Here is a 15,743-nt window from a genome sequence, read left to right as displayed (position 1 = left end):
ACTAATATACATTTTCTAAAATAAAATAACCCAAGTTGCATAGAAATATAAAACTCATTTCATACAATAGCACATTATAAACTATATTTCTATACTAAAAGCAAAAATAAGCCAAAAAACTTAATCAAAATAGCATGTTTTCATAGTACTTTCCATACTGGTAGGCTAATGGAGAATAATACATGGGTTAAAATAGGTAAAACAAAAACTGACCCATATACAATCATTTAATGTATACACTAATGATAAAAATGTGAACTGAAACATTTTCAACTCAATCTATTATTTTGACCTATCCACATCTGATGTCATTTAGTTAGTTTCTCTTTTAAACTCAGGATCAGTTTAATAATAGAACTCATCATATAAACATCAATTACAATTTAAAATATATTTTACATTACAAACCATAAGGAAAGTACTGTTTATTACCATACTAGTTAATATAGTTTAATGTTGACAAAATAGGATCCATTTCTCAATTCCGATTATAGGGAAAGGATTTGTGAGGAAAGAAAGAGAAAGACTGTGTTACAGCTTTTATCATTTTAGAGCTGCAGGAGACCACAGCTTTCCAGATAGACAATGAACAAGGTGAACAAGAAATTCCTGATTTCCTCTGCAGAAACCAGAGTAGAAATAAAAGAAACTTAGCAAATCCATCTTGCAGGCAGTTTCCAATTCATTAATACATTCCAATTCCAACCTATCAAAGAATTTTTTTTATCTAATTGTCTCTTGGATAATCTAGCCCTATTTACTATATGGCCCCAGAAAACTGCTCTAGTGTCTCATGTGGATTCTGTGGTGATTGCTTTTTTAAAATCCCTATGCAAATTTCCAAGGTTGGGAGCAAATCTAGTCTGGGGTGACAAAAGCACTTTCTCAGCACTTTGGGAGAAATAAGCAAACATGCTATTTTGATTAAATAATTTTATTTAACATATCACTTATTATGACCAGGCATTATTCTAAGAGCTTTAAAAATATTAGCTAATTTAATCATGAGAACAACCAAATGGGGTAGGTATTCTAATTTAAATCAAAATGAGGCAAAGAGAGGCCCAAGGTCAAACAGGTATGTATTAAGTTATGAGCTGAGATTCATGAACTCTTAATCACTATGCTAAACTACCCTCCATGTATAAAAGTATGTTGTTTGTTTAATTCCTGTACCCCTAGGATCAAGCAGATTATAACTCAGTCATTTTTAACTTAAGTTTTTCTTACAATGGATACTAGGTACAAATTTCACTTAGAGGTATAAGAGATCTTAAGGGTATTAATTCCACTCCCGTCTCTTTAGAGACAAAGAAACATATCCAGGGATGCTAAATAACATGTAGTATTATATTGTAGTGGCCAATTCTGATGCCTTTCATAATTTACCATGCTTGTTACTTTACACTTTTATCACTACACAAATAGGTAATAATTTTAAGATTGGTAGGAGTTCCTAGTTTCCATTTTCTTTTTCTTAGAGAATGTTGACTTTATCTACTGAATTTATATATTTCCTCTAATTAGGTTTTACAAGTCCTTCACATTATTTTCAAATTAATAATAATTTACCAAACCCGAAAGAGATCACAGGACATCCTAGATGCTTTTAATTTCATACCACCACCTAATCTTTTCATTACACATCCTACTACAGGAACACTTATCTAAACACTTCCTTCAGTTATTCTACCAAACAGTTTTATTCTTTCTTACTGATACGCTTTCCTTAACTAGCACACATAATCAGAATTACTTTTTATATTAAGGCATTTTCCATTCACATTCATCAAAGTTAGTAAATGAAGTCAGTAAAATGACTTGCAATTAAGGCAAATACAAAAACTATCTTTAATAGAATTTAAAACTTTCAGAGTAAATTAAATATGGCAGACACCAGAAAAAAAATATTTTGAGGAATGGACAATATATATGTAAACAACAGATGACAAGGATAATGCATCAATGACACATATGCCTTATTCTCATATACTGATAGTTTATTGAAAATTGTATAAACTTTCTGGAAAGCATTTTGTCTATACATATAAAAGAGCTCTAAATGTTCCAAATGTATATATATTGGCCTAGTAATCTCTCTCCTACAATTATATACTAATAATATAGAAATATAAGAATCCATATATTAAATGTTTATTATCATAAAACTATAAATATACCACACAACAATGAATAAGGCAATACTGATTGATTATAATACAGTAGTTTAAAATACAGGTTTTTGCAACTACGCAGACCTGGCTCCAGGCATTTACTATATGCATTTATTAGGACTCTAAGTAAACATGTAAATAACAGAAATCAACTTATCTTGAAAAAATAAAGATATAAGGATAGAGAATATCTCACAGAACCTTATGGCATAATGAAACTAAGCTTCAAGAAGAAACTGGATCTACAAAATGGACAGTAATGAGACCATCTCTTCCTTTTACATATTTCTATTCTTCTTCTGCAGACCAGCTTCTTTGCTCTTTAGTCTACATGGTAGATAAAGGTTTCTGAATTTACCTCATTGAGGAAACCCACCCAAACTCAGTACCTATTCTCAATTCCAGAAGGACAAGATCATGTAGAAAAAATATGGGTGCCCAGTAGCTGAGGGAACTTTTAAAGGGTTGTCAGCAAGGCAGACTCTTTAAAAGGTGCTACTACTTCAGGTGTGGAACATGGGCTTAATTTCATAATCCCTTGGTACCTCAGTTCCCTTGTCTACAAATGGAGATAATAATATCAACAGTAAGGACAACCCTGTAGTGTAAACACTATTTTGTAGGAATATAAAAATATTTTATTCATTAAGAATGTCTTCTACGAATTTTTACCGATTGGAAAACATATGACATAATATATTAGAGTTCTTCAGAGAAACAGAACCAATACGGTGTGTGTGTGTGTGTGTGTAAAGATTTTATATTTATATATGTATGTGTGTATATATAGAGATTTACTGTAAGGAATTAGCTTTATTATTGGATTTATTCTAAGAATTGTCGGGGCTGCAAGCCCAAAATCTGCAGGGTAGGCCAGCAGGCTGGAGACCAAGGGAAGAGTTGATGTAACTCAAGGCCAAAGGCAGTCTACAAGCAGAATCCCCTCTTCCTTGGAGGGCTGTCTTTTTACTCTTCAGGCATTCAACTAATTGAATAAAACCCCATCTACATTATGGAAGATAATCTACTTTACTCAAAGTCTACTCATGTAAAATGTAAAAAATGTGTCATAAAAAAAATCTTCACAGAAACATTTAGAATAGTGTTTGACTAAAAATCTAGGTACTATAGTATAGCCAAGTTAACAAATAATCATTATATAATATTAAATAAAAAAGGATAAGCTCCATATACAATATGGTCCCAATTATTTTCAAACTGTAAGGAAAAAGTTAATACTATCTTGTTTCCTATTTTTATTTTTCAAGTCTTCTGTAAGTTTCAGTACTTATCTTGCTTGTCCTCTTATCATTTAACAATATAATTCCTTTTCTAGAAACATCCTCTTTCTTTCACTTGTAGTTTCCCTTCATAGTATATTCTTTTTATGGTATCATCCAATCTACACCTTTTTCTTCTGTATACATCCTCACTTAGACCCAGCAGTGTGCCCCTAGAGACATCCTTATACTGTGTGATCCTGCTGCTCTCTTGACCACAGCTACTGAATAATCAGGCATGGACATTGGCCCTAGAGAAGTAAAACCACTGGCTGGACTGAGCTTAGATTCTTTTCTCTAATAGTAATCTGAAAGAAAGTCAATCAGTCTCTGTTGTATGCTCGAATTGGAATACTGTAAAATTAGGAGTGAGAGACATACACATGCCAAAGCAAGAAAGAGGGACAGAGGGAGGGAGGGAGGGAGGAAGGACGAAAGGAGGGAAGGAGGGAGGGAGAGAGGGAGAGCGGGAGAAAGAAACAAAAATGTATGGCATGCCTTTAGTTCTGATAGCATTTCTGAGCCTGGCTCCAATCCTTCAGAAGGCCTGACAGTACTTTGTTGCCCTTGATGTCCATAAGATACCCCAGCTCAGGCCTTCAAATGAATTTATTTTTCTCTCTTTTTTTTTTTGTTTTTTTTTTGTTTAATCTAGTTCAAATAGGTTACTAGGACCCCTACACACACACACACACACAGAGCCTTAGATAGTCTCTAAGATACCTTCTTGCCTCTCAAACTGCTACTTGTCAGATCCTGTTTCAGGTTCTTTTTACCCTATCTATTCCTTAAATATTGATGTCTTTAAAGGCTTTCCTAAACCATCTGTTCTCACTGTGTGTACTCTCCCCAGGGCAATATCATCAACTTTCATCACTTCATTCCACCCGTGTATGCTGATGACACCAAACCTGTCTAGGTCTCCTTAATGTATAGAACTGCCTCTGAGATGGTTCTAGATAGCTGTCTTACAGACACCTCAAACTCAACATATCTAAAACAGAATTCATCTCCATGCTCCTGCTCCTTTCCCTGAAATCTGATCTGCTTTCAATATTTTCTATATCTATAAATCAAACTCCTATTTCTCAGCTTTCCAAATAGGAAATCTGGACATAACCTTTTATTCCTGTTTTCCTCTTATTGCCAAATCCAATTAATCACTACGTTTTGTCAGTTCTATCTCTTAATAACTCTTAAGTTAATCCATTTTTCTCTACTGCCATTGATAGTAGATCAGGGGCTGGCAAAGTTTTTCCTGTTAAGAGCCAAATACTATCTTGAGCTTTGTACTCTATATATAGTTGATGGCACAATTACTCGACTTGCTATTGTAGCACGAAAGCACCACAAGCAGTATGTAAGAGAATGGACATGGCTGTGTTACAATAAAGCTTCATATATAACCACTAAAATTATGAATTACATATAATTTATAAGTGTCACAAAATATCATTCTTCTTTTGACTTTTTTCAACTATTTAAAAATATAAAGACCATTTATATAAAATTATATAAAATCGGGCAGCAGGCCATTGATTGCAGTCTCTTGATCTAGATCCCCATCATCTCTCCCTTGGACTGGTGGAGTAACCTCATCCCTGAGCCTCTAGTCTTGCTTCTCTCTAGTCCATTTTCCATACTACAGACACAACAGTCTTCCTAAAACAGCCATCTAATCTCCTCGAAGAAATGAACCATATTTGTTGTATTTGCCTTGATTATCTGTAGGGCTTATGTTATTGTCTAGAACTTATTAGAAATGAAAAGACTACATATTTGTGGATACGCATCATTAAGTAAAGCTTTGTAGTCGACGAGAAGAAAAAAATGTATAATTGCAACAGAAGAAATACTTGTCCTTATTCTCAGTTAATGATTTTTCTCTATAGAAAACAGATGAGAATATATATACGATTATTAAATTAATGGAGAGTTGAATAAGGTTGTTGCATATTTAATCAATATGTGAAAATCAAATGCATTTCCATAGTCCAGCCATAAAAAGTTAGAATTGAATTTTAACAAGATATCATTTACAACAGTAATAAAAAAATATAAACTAGAAAGAAATCTAATAAAAGATATGTTACAATAAAGATACATATGCTTGATACATATGGAGAAAAATCATAAAATGTCACTGAAATATACTTAAGAAAACCTAAATAAGATTTACCATATTCACAGATAAAAAGATTCAATATAGTAACACTATCAATTCTCTCTACATTAACTTATAAATTTTTTGCAATTTCTGTAAAAGTCCAGGCAGGAGTTTTCATGGAAATTAAAGAGCTGATTCTAAAATGTATATTGAAAGCAAATATTCAAAAAATAGCCAAGACAATCTCGAAGAAAATGGTAGAGAACTTTCATAAGAAGATCTCAACATTACTCTAAAGCAAGTAAAGCAGACAATGATATTGATAAAGAGACAAATAGACCAGTGAAACAGAACAGAGAACCCAGAATCAGACCCATAGATATATGGGAACTTGACATATAACAGAAGTGGCATTACAAAAAAGTAGAGAAAGGATAAACTATTCGGAAATGGTACTAGGCCAATTATCTATATGAAAAAATTACATCAGATCCATGCCTCGCACATATATAAAACCATTTAAAGGTAAATTAAGATACTTAAATGTGAGGGTAAAATTTTATCTATCCAAGAAAAAAATAGCAAAAGGATTTTTTTTTAGAACTAGACATGTTCTAAAATAAACAAGTAAAAACAAGAACAATCTTGAAAAAAATTATATTTATAAAACTACAAAAATTGTATAGAACTTGCCCACATATATCACATATATCAATTCTAAGTCGAAAATATGAATACAGACCCAAATATATTCCTATATTTAATATGTGATAAAAGTGACAGTTCAAATCAGTTGGAGAAAATGAATTACTCAATAAATGGTGTTACGGGGAAATATCAAGTTGAATCCCTTCCTCAAAGCAAGCAATGGCTCAAAGATTTAAGTATAAAAAAATGAAACCATTAGAGTACTGTAAGAAACCATAGTAGAAGGCCATTCCAAATATTACACAAAACCCAGAACCCATGGTATAAAAGACTGATACATAAAAAGATTTTGGGTTTGGAAAAAAAGCAAAGTCAGAAAAGAACAATTTAGGAAGACATTTACAAATCATACTACAAACAAAAGGCTAATCTCACCACAACATAAAAGGCTTCAAAAACCTATGAATAACCTAAGAGAAACAAAAACATATGTCCATGAAAAAACTTATCCAAAAGTATCCACAGCAACATTATTTCAAATAACCAAGAACTGAACGCAACGTCCATCAGATGAAAAAATAAATGTGGTATATCTATCCAAAGGAATATTACTCAGCAAAAAAAAAAAGACAGGTATTGATACACGCTATAATATGTATGGATCGCAAAACATTATACTAAGTGAAAGAAACCAGTCACAACAGACTATATATAGTATGCTTCAAATGTAGAGAAGAGGCAAAAGAATTAAATGTTACATCACACACATTAAGAAACAGCAATATGCTGATCAGCCTTGCAACAAGGCCAGGAGGACACCTGTAGAACAAAGGAAGATTTCTGCTGGGGTTGCTAACAAGCCATTTACCACACCTGTGAAGGACAAGCAAGAAAAACAGTCTTTAAGTGGCTGCCCTACACAGAACATAATCGTTCATTCTCTATGGCTAAAACCATAGGGAACCTGTGGATTAAAGGCTGGGAACTGCCGGCAGTCCTTTCATGCTACATATTCTCTTTCCTCTTCCTCACTGTATGTCCATATCAAAGGAAATGGGTTAACAGTCTTTTAAACTCACAGGAACTAAAGAATGATATATAAAGAGAGAATTCCCCAAACACTTGGGGCTTTTTTCTTCTCCTTGTCTTAGGTTTTTGTCTTTGCTTTCCCCCTTTTTTAATGAACTTTCCTTTTGCCCCTAACTTTGGCGTGCGTTGAATTCTTTCTACACTCTCCACCAAAGAACCCTCTTCCCTCGGTGCAGGGCTTGGTCTCCTGCTGACTCAAGGAAATCTACCCTGTCCTGCATCAATTCCATTTATAAGAAACGTCCAGAGTAGGCAAACCTATAAAAATATATAGTGAATTAGTGGTTGCCTGGGGTTGCCTGGGATTGAGGAAAACAATAACTACTACGGTTACTGGCTTTCTTTCAGGGTAGAGAGAAATGTTCTAAAGTTGACTGTGGTGATGGTTGTACAATTCTATGAATGTACTGAAAGCCACTGAATTCTGTATTTTAAATGGGTGAATTGTATGGTACATGAATTACATCTCAATAAGCTGTTATACATTAAAAAACAAAAACAGTAGTAGAGGTGAGAGGATTTGTTTCTGCCCATAAAGGATTAACTGTTGTAAGAACAGCTGTTTCACTGTAAACAACCAGAAAACTAGAAAAATTATATGAAACAACTGTTTTCAGCTATTTGAAAACAAGCAGCACAGGACTGTGAAAACAAACCAGTTGAGCCCTATGACTGCCCTAGCTTGCTGCTGGAGGCATTTTCCAGGATGCAACATGGGAGGAGGAACCAAAACAAAGGTTGGCAGTTTCACTGATGGGAAGGCAACAAGAGTTCCCGGAGGGCAAAAGCAGCTATATTTTGCAGGAAAGTACTGGAGAGAGGACTCTGGCACAGAGAAGGAGCCCTGAAGATCTGTAGGTGAGTACTAATTTTAAGATGAGGACTAAGCAGTGCATATATGGAGTAAAAGCCCACCAGGCTAGGGAAAAAAAAAAAGACTAGAAAGTAGTAGGCCAATTTCCAAAACTCACATAGGTCTGGAATTGCTTTCCCACCACAGTGTTGTGGAAATTGAGCCTTTAGAAGGCTACTACCTTACCAGTGAGGGTAAATTAGCTCTAGATTATGGTTAGTCTGAACCCACTCTAGCAAAGCTAAAAAGATTAAACTGACAAGCAATTTAACAGTACACCAGAACGAAGTCCAACACTATTTAAAGGAGTACAACAAAATCTTAAACTCTATAAAAATTACTAAGCAAAGCAGGAGAATATGATCCATAACCAGGAGAAATATCAGAATCACACAAAGATGACAAAGATGGTGAAATTAGTGGATAAGGACCTTAAAACCACCATTAAAAATCTTATAAACATACTCAAGGATGTTAAAAAAAAAAAAAACAGGAACATAATAAACGGAGAAATGAGAGATTTTAAAAAATGCCTAAATGGAACTTGTAAATATAAACTATCGGAAATTATATCCCATCTGACTTGATGAGTTAACCAGAAAATCAGACATTGCAGAAGAAAAGATCAGTGAACCTGAAGTCATAGTAAAAGAAACTATTCAAAATGAAGCAGAGAGCAAAACACTGTAATAATCATTACCGTCATCATCATCATTATCAGATCAGTGGTCTGTGAGTGACCAGTGTTAAAACAGTCTAACATACAGGAGATTAAAGTTCCAGAAAGGGAGAGTGTGGGAAAAAGAGGAGGAAAAAAAAGATTTCTAGAAATAATGCTGGAACATTATACAAAAATTACAACAACATATTGTGAGTTTTAAAACATGTAGATGTAAAACATGACAATAACACAAGGAAGGGAAGAGGAAAAATGAAAGTATACTGTTGCAAGGTTCTTATGCTATACAGTAAGTCCTCACTTAACACTGTCCACAGGTTCTTGGAAATTGCAACTTTAAGGAAAAGTATAACGAAACCAATTTTACCATAGGCTAATTGATAACAAAAGTTAAGTTCCTATCCATATTTCTGGTCACAAATACATCACCAAGCTTCTAAATAATGACTAAAACCCCTAATATTAAACACTAAAATAAATATGAGCTATACATACATTTAAGAAAGATTTATTTAAAAAGTAACATAGTTGTTTTCCAACCTGCTTATTCCAATTCAGGGTTGTGGTTGGTTGGAGCCTCTCCAGGCAGCTCAGGGCCCAAGGAGGGAACCCTTCCATTGCAGGTCCCATGCACATACACAGCCACATTCACTCAGATTGGGACAATGCTGACACACCAGTTAATCTAATGTGCACATCTCTGGGATGTGGGAGGAAACCAGAGTGAGTGCCCAGAGAAACCCCATGCAGCCACAGGGAGAATGTTCAAACTTCACACAGATAGTAGCCTGTCGAGGAATTTATTTTTTTTTATCAGCATTATAATGAAACAATGTTATTTGAGGACCTGCTGTACTTGAAGTGGAATAACACTACTGAAAGAGCAACACTGAACCCAAAGAGGTATAGTTAAAAAAAAAAAATAGTAAGTAAAATATCAACAATCTAATAGAAAAAAATAGATAAAGGCTATGAATAGGCAGTACTGGGGACAATCAACTTATTAAATAAATTGTACTATATTAATATATTGAAATGTCATGCAAATGTGGAAAACTTATATATACAGTCGTGTGCCACTTAACGATGGGATACATTCTGAGAAATGTATCAGGTGATTTCGTGGTAGTGATCAGAGAGTGTACTTACACAAACCTAGGCTTTCTGGGGAGGGAAAATAATTTTCCCTCTTCTCGGTTCTTGGCTGAGACATCCCTCTAATAAAAGACACATTAACAGGAGAAAAACAGAAGTTTAATAACACATATACCTCCTGTATACATGGGAGAGACCCAGGAAAACTCACCAAAATGACTGAAACCACCACCTTAAATACCGATAGTAATCTTTAGCAGAAAACAAAAGATGATATTGGGGTGGGGGGAGTCAGTTATGAAAGGTTACCAGAAAAAGAACAGTAAACAAGAGTAAGGTTGTTATATAAATTTATATCACCATCTTCTGCATCAAGAAGAGCCTACAGAGATAAAGTTATCCCCTTCTTTCAGATGAGGTAATTTGGAGATTTCCCTAACAAATGTTAATATCTTTCACAAAGGGTAACTTCTACTTGATCATCTACTTGATTTCATAGCTTCTCCCCAAGTGTCCGCTGTTTCTTAAAATTAACCAGCGTAAAATAATCCTTAGGCCAAACAGATAGAGGTATTTTGGGGTGACAAATTCTGTTCCCCTAGAGTTCCCAGGCTACCATTCTGTACAGCATGTTACTGTATTGAATACTGAAGACTACTGCAACATAAGAGTAAGTATTTGTGTAATGCGTTGCGGTACCACAATCGCTATGATATCACCAGGTGCTAGGAATTTTTCAGCTCTATTAGGATTTTAAGAGACCATCTTCGTATATGTGGTCCCTCCTTGATAAAAACACCTTTACGTGGCACATGACTGTAGTAATATGGAGAATACTAATATGGAGAGGCAATATAACACATAAGTATAATATCATTTTGCAGCCAAACTGCCTGGGTTTCCATCCAAGCTCTGTTATGTACTTGCTGAGTCATCTTAGGCAAAGTCAAGTTCCTTAAATTCCCTATGCCTCAGTTTCTTCTACAAACCAGTGAAATAATACCCGTAGGATTTTATGGGGATTAGAAGAGTTAAGTGATTTAAAGCACTGAAAACAATCCCAGGCACAAAATTAGTATTTATTAATTGCTGGGTAAAAGAAAAGGGAAATCTCCACAATATGAAATGAAAAAAATAGGTCTAGAATAGTATGTTACCATCTATATGAAAAATAAACTATATAAATATACACATATATATTTATGTATAAATATATATACATACAAGTAAAGACTACTTCTAGAAGGCTAAACAAAAATATAAAAAAATAAATCCTGTAAAAAATATCCTATGGAACAGAAAATAGCTGTGGAACAAAAAGCAAAAGAAATGTACTCTCTTCTTCATATTTTTATATAAATATTTAATTTTCTACAATATATTACTTATTCAAATAAAATTAATTTTAAGTCAATAATTGATAATAAGCATTTATAAAATCAGTAACATGTACATTTCAAACACAAGTAACATGCTAGGTAAAAAGAAATAAAGTAGCAAACCAACTGGATTTTTTAATAAACTGTGTTTCTTCCCAGAATTATTAGCGATCAGTTTCCCTTGACTCCTGAAGTATTTTCTTTCTCCTATTTCGTAACTTACTTCTTGCCTTTCTTCCTTTATCTTTTCATGATCTCACAGATATCTTTCTTTATTATCCACAATAAACTATATTTTGATAGAATATCTTAGGTGCTTTTATTTTCCAAAGTTTTTATTACATTATGAATTTTTTATTTATGTTAGGAAGACAGGAAAAGGGTAGTCAAATTAGTATTTGATTTCAGTCAACGACTTAATATTTGTAGATATTGACTAGGTATGTACGTATACACACATTATCTTAAGGCATATAAAAGCTATTTTTGCATTTTAAGAACACAATCATATCTATTTCAAAAATATTTATTGTTGCAAATATTATTTAAAAATCATAGCGTGATTTGAAAAGAATTTTCCATATAAGCTCTGGAGTCTGTTTAATTCAGCCTCTGCCACTTACTAGCTGTGTCACTTTGAGAAAGTTACTTAAACTTCCCTCCCAGCTTCCTAATCTGTAAACTTGTTATTAATAGTAGGCCGAAACACTGGGATGTTATAAACAGGAGACTAAATAAGGTAACAGACATTTCAAACAATGTCTAACCTACGGTAAGACCTTAATAAATGTTAATAATGTTAATAATAATATTACATAACTATTAATATTAAAAGTCGTGAAAACATATGGACTTGTTGGGAATGGGTTTAGCTATAAAGGATGTGATGACACTAATTTTTTAATAAAATTCATCTAAAACTTTCTTAACGTTATTCCATCAAGTATATAATTAGAACTCATCATATGCCATATAATTTTAAAATTAAGAATTTTATTCCTAGGAAGATGGAGTGCTGTAGGCATTAAAATAAAATAAAAGAATTTTATTTCTGGAAAGAACATTCAACCATAAATACAAAAGGAATTCCTTATTTTTTACTTAAGATTATTCTTTAAAAGACTATGTTCTTAATATCTGAGTCTCCTTACTTTCTATTTTTTTCTAATTCAGCCTACAAAAAATTCCAACAAATAATATTAGAGCAATAATCATTATCCTGGCCACTGGATCTCGAGTTATTTAATAGCGGGAGAAATGCCACAACACTTTCTATCATGCATCATCATAACATTTAAAAAAAATTTTTCCAGTATCAAATAACTCCTTTGAGCCACACTGCTCTTCCCTCCCTCTCTGTATTATAACATACCTGAAAAAGATTCAAAGAGTGGAACTGCAAAAGAGCTGAGACAGCAATGTTGGAGAAATATAAACTATCTATCCTAAGCACTAAGACTTAATTTTACTGGAAGGGGTTGAAGAAAGTACATTTTTTCCCTCAAAAAATCTTAAGAGAACTTCAGTAAAATGCAATGCTCCTTACGTATCTAGTGGATCAGAATCTCTGGAAGGTGCAGAAACAGGCACTTTAAACAAGCCCCCAAGTAATCTGTCTACTGTCATTTTAAAAACAAATGAAGAATAATGAAACAGAAAGGATTAATTAAAAAGGCTCTATGTAGGAGGTGAATCTTGAGCAGATTTCAAGTAGGAACGATACGTGGCAGGGAGGAACAAGCAGTTATTCCAAACCAAAGCGATGGTATACAAGATAACTCAGTTTCCAAAGATGTTTCAGCATCCTAGGCATACAGAAGTAACTACACTTGTCCTGAATAAGTAGTAGGGGCACAGCAGGACAGGACTGTCAACCAAAACTGCTATTAATTAGAAAAACACCAGGCTTTCATTGTTTAATTCTTTTCCCAGTTTCTAATATTTTTTCTTCATTATCTACTCTGGAAATATAAGCCTCCGAAGTACAATACTCATTGACAGAGAAGAAGACCAAAACAACTTAAGCAAAGGAAGGTACTTTGTTTTCAATTCACAGCAAGGATTAAAGACAGTAAAAAGGTAAAAAAGACATTTTGATTTCTGTACTTAATTATTAGTCAAACATTTCTAAGCATAAAATTTTCATATAAGGGAGCCTTACTTTCAAAACAACTAACACAAAGATAAACAATCATTCAAATGTAGAGTGAAAATGTTAAACAAGAAATTTAATTATATAAGATTAATTCTAATGTAATTAGTCAGTTTCCACATTTGTAAAATGACAGTTTGAGTCTAGGTAATTTCTAAAGTCCTATCTAGCTCAAATTCTAAAGTTGTATGATGTACAAATTTCTCAAACCTTGAATATAAAAGGTTGTTCAAAAACTATAAGGTAAGCTTATTCTGATGATTCAAATAACCCTGAAATGTTAGAATACTGATAGCAGCATCTGTACACAATCCAGCAGTACTGTCTTCAGACTTCCTGTTAGCATGTGTTCTGACTGGATAATGAACAAAAAATAATTATTTTCTCTTACTTGGACTTCTAATTTATAACTGAGGAGTTATAAAAGGCCCTATAGTTATAGAATCCTGAAAATCTCATGAACATAAGAGAAACATCATTAGCTAACCAGTATATATCACGCCAAACATAAATGAATGACCTTACATTCTGAAATATTTAGATTAAATAAAATTTGAGATATTTATTATGCAAAACAGGAAGCACTGTTTTACAATCTAATTATCACTGTAAATCTCTTTTGGTTAAATAGGGAAAAAACCTGTCCATGGTACTCGTTCCTCATAATTGTCATTCTTACTATGCACATTACATGTTTTCCATGCTACTGTAAGAAGTGTCCAAGGAACAAGATTTTATCTACAGTGAAACTAAATTTGGGAGAAGTAAGCTTATCATATGTTGTTTTAATGTTGTTTTATACAGAATGTGTGTTTTCTCAACGTAAGGGGATTTTACATTGAAACAGAAAAAAAGTTGAGGTCTGATTCTTTAGGTTCCTTATATTTATTAACTTTATTCTTAAGAGACTGGTCTGCAGGATGAACAAATTTTACAATTTAAAAGACATAAAACAAGACATCAGTATAAGAATAAATTTTCCTCTTTGCAATAATCAGTTTTTAAATCTAATTTATGGACCATGAAAAACTGAAAAATGGGAACCCAAAAGAAGTAGGCAAAATATAAAACGTTTACATTAAAAACTCATCATCCCGAATTGTCAGGATGGCCATGCTGTCATACTTGCCATTTTTACAAACTCACTGATCTGATCGAAAACCCAAATATTAAGAATAAAACCATACATTTTTAAAGCTAACATAATATACTGTAGTTCAACAACTGATACTACATATCAGTGATCCAGAAGATAAACTTGGCGACTATCAGCAAATTAGCAACCACACCCCTTAAAAAGAGAATTCAAGCTGTTCTCCATTAACTTCCATAAAGGGTGGCTTTCGTTAAAATTCATTACCTCACTGCCTGGACCGACCATGTCTGTTTTGAAATTATACTACTGTTTTACTCTCAGAGTAAAGCTCAAGACCGAAACAAACAGTTTGGCGCAAGGCACCATATACTACGGTGAAAATGGGTCTTAGTTACCTAACAATTCATTATAAGGACATTATAATTAATCAATTATATTCTGTGCATCGAAAAATTAAAACCTTTTAAAAACTCAACCAAAGACCAATGATAATATATTACTTCACGAACAGTGTTTCCTTTGGGTTCTAAGAAAGGCATTACTATTAAAATATAGTCTGATGGCTAAGTCTCTAGGTTTCCTCTGATCATTTAATTTTTTTAAACCTAGAAAGAAAAGGGCCTGTTTGCGGGCACTGTGAAAACCTGCAGAAAAGTTTGAGAGGGGAACAGCCAAATTAAAATAACCGTGGAGAGAAAAAAAGAACTCCGAGTTCTTCAACTCCCGCAGGCGAGGAGAGGGAACCTTACCTGCCAGCGGCCGTAGGTGAGGAGGACCAAGGAAATGGGGATGGCGGTGCCCGACATGGCATGGGTGGAGGGCATGCTGTATTCGGAGTTGTAGAAGACCTCCAACTTGACCACCGGCGGCGAGGCGGGCCGCGGCCAGCGGATGATGTCCTTGGTGCACTGGCCCAGGTACATGACCAGCACCCAGATGACCACGAGCCTCCGGCCCACTAGGGCGTCCACGTTCCAGATCCAGAAGGGGAAGAACAGGATGTAAAAGAGTTCGTTGCCCAGCTCCGTGCCGAAGCAGAACAGGTAGTAGAGTGGCCAATTGCTCACGTGGGCCAGCTCGCCCTCCTCGCCGGTCAGCGAGTTGCGCCGCAGGGCGCCCGCCCGCCGCGGCAAGGCCGGGCCCAGCTCGTTCGCCAGCCCGTTCCGCACGCCGTTGGGGGCGCCGCCGTCG

General features: G+C 34.3%; 1 protein-coding gene across 1 annotated transcript in view; it reads right to left on the bottom strand.

The window, feature by feature from the left end:
- The window catches only part of SGPP1 (sphingosine-1-phosphate phosphatase 1), a gene marked incomplete at its 5' end in the record, with an annotated part of 31,342 nt that extends 15,600 nt beyond the window's left edge, over window positions 1-15,742 (bottom strand). Inside the window, one exon of the mRNA XM_011386216.1 lies at window positions 15,302-15,742. Coding sequence (XP_011384518.1) covers window positions 15,302-15,742 — 441 coding nt within the window. The remainder of the gene's footprint in view (window positions 1-15,301) is intronic.
- Between the last annotated feature and the right edge of the window lies 1 nt (window position 15,743).

The sequence above is a fragment of the Pteropus vampyrus genome, unplaced genomic scaffold (assembly GCF_000151845.1).
Source record: "Pteropus vampyrus isolate Shadow unplaced genomic scaffold, Pvam_2.0 Scaffold15, whole genome shotgun sequence".
NCBI classification, from domain to species: Eukaryota; Metazoa; Chordata; class Mammalia; order Chiroptera; family Pteropodidae; genus Pteropus; species Pteropus vampyrus.
This window is presented reverse-complemented; position numbering and strand designations above follow the sequence as displayed.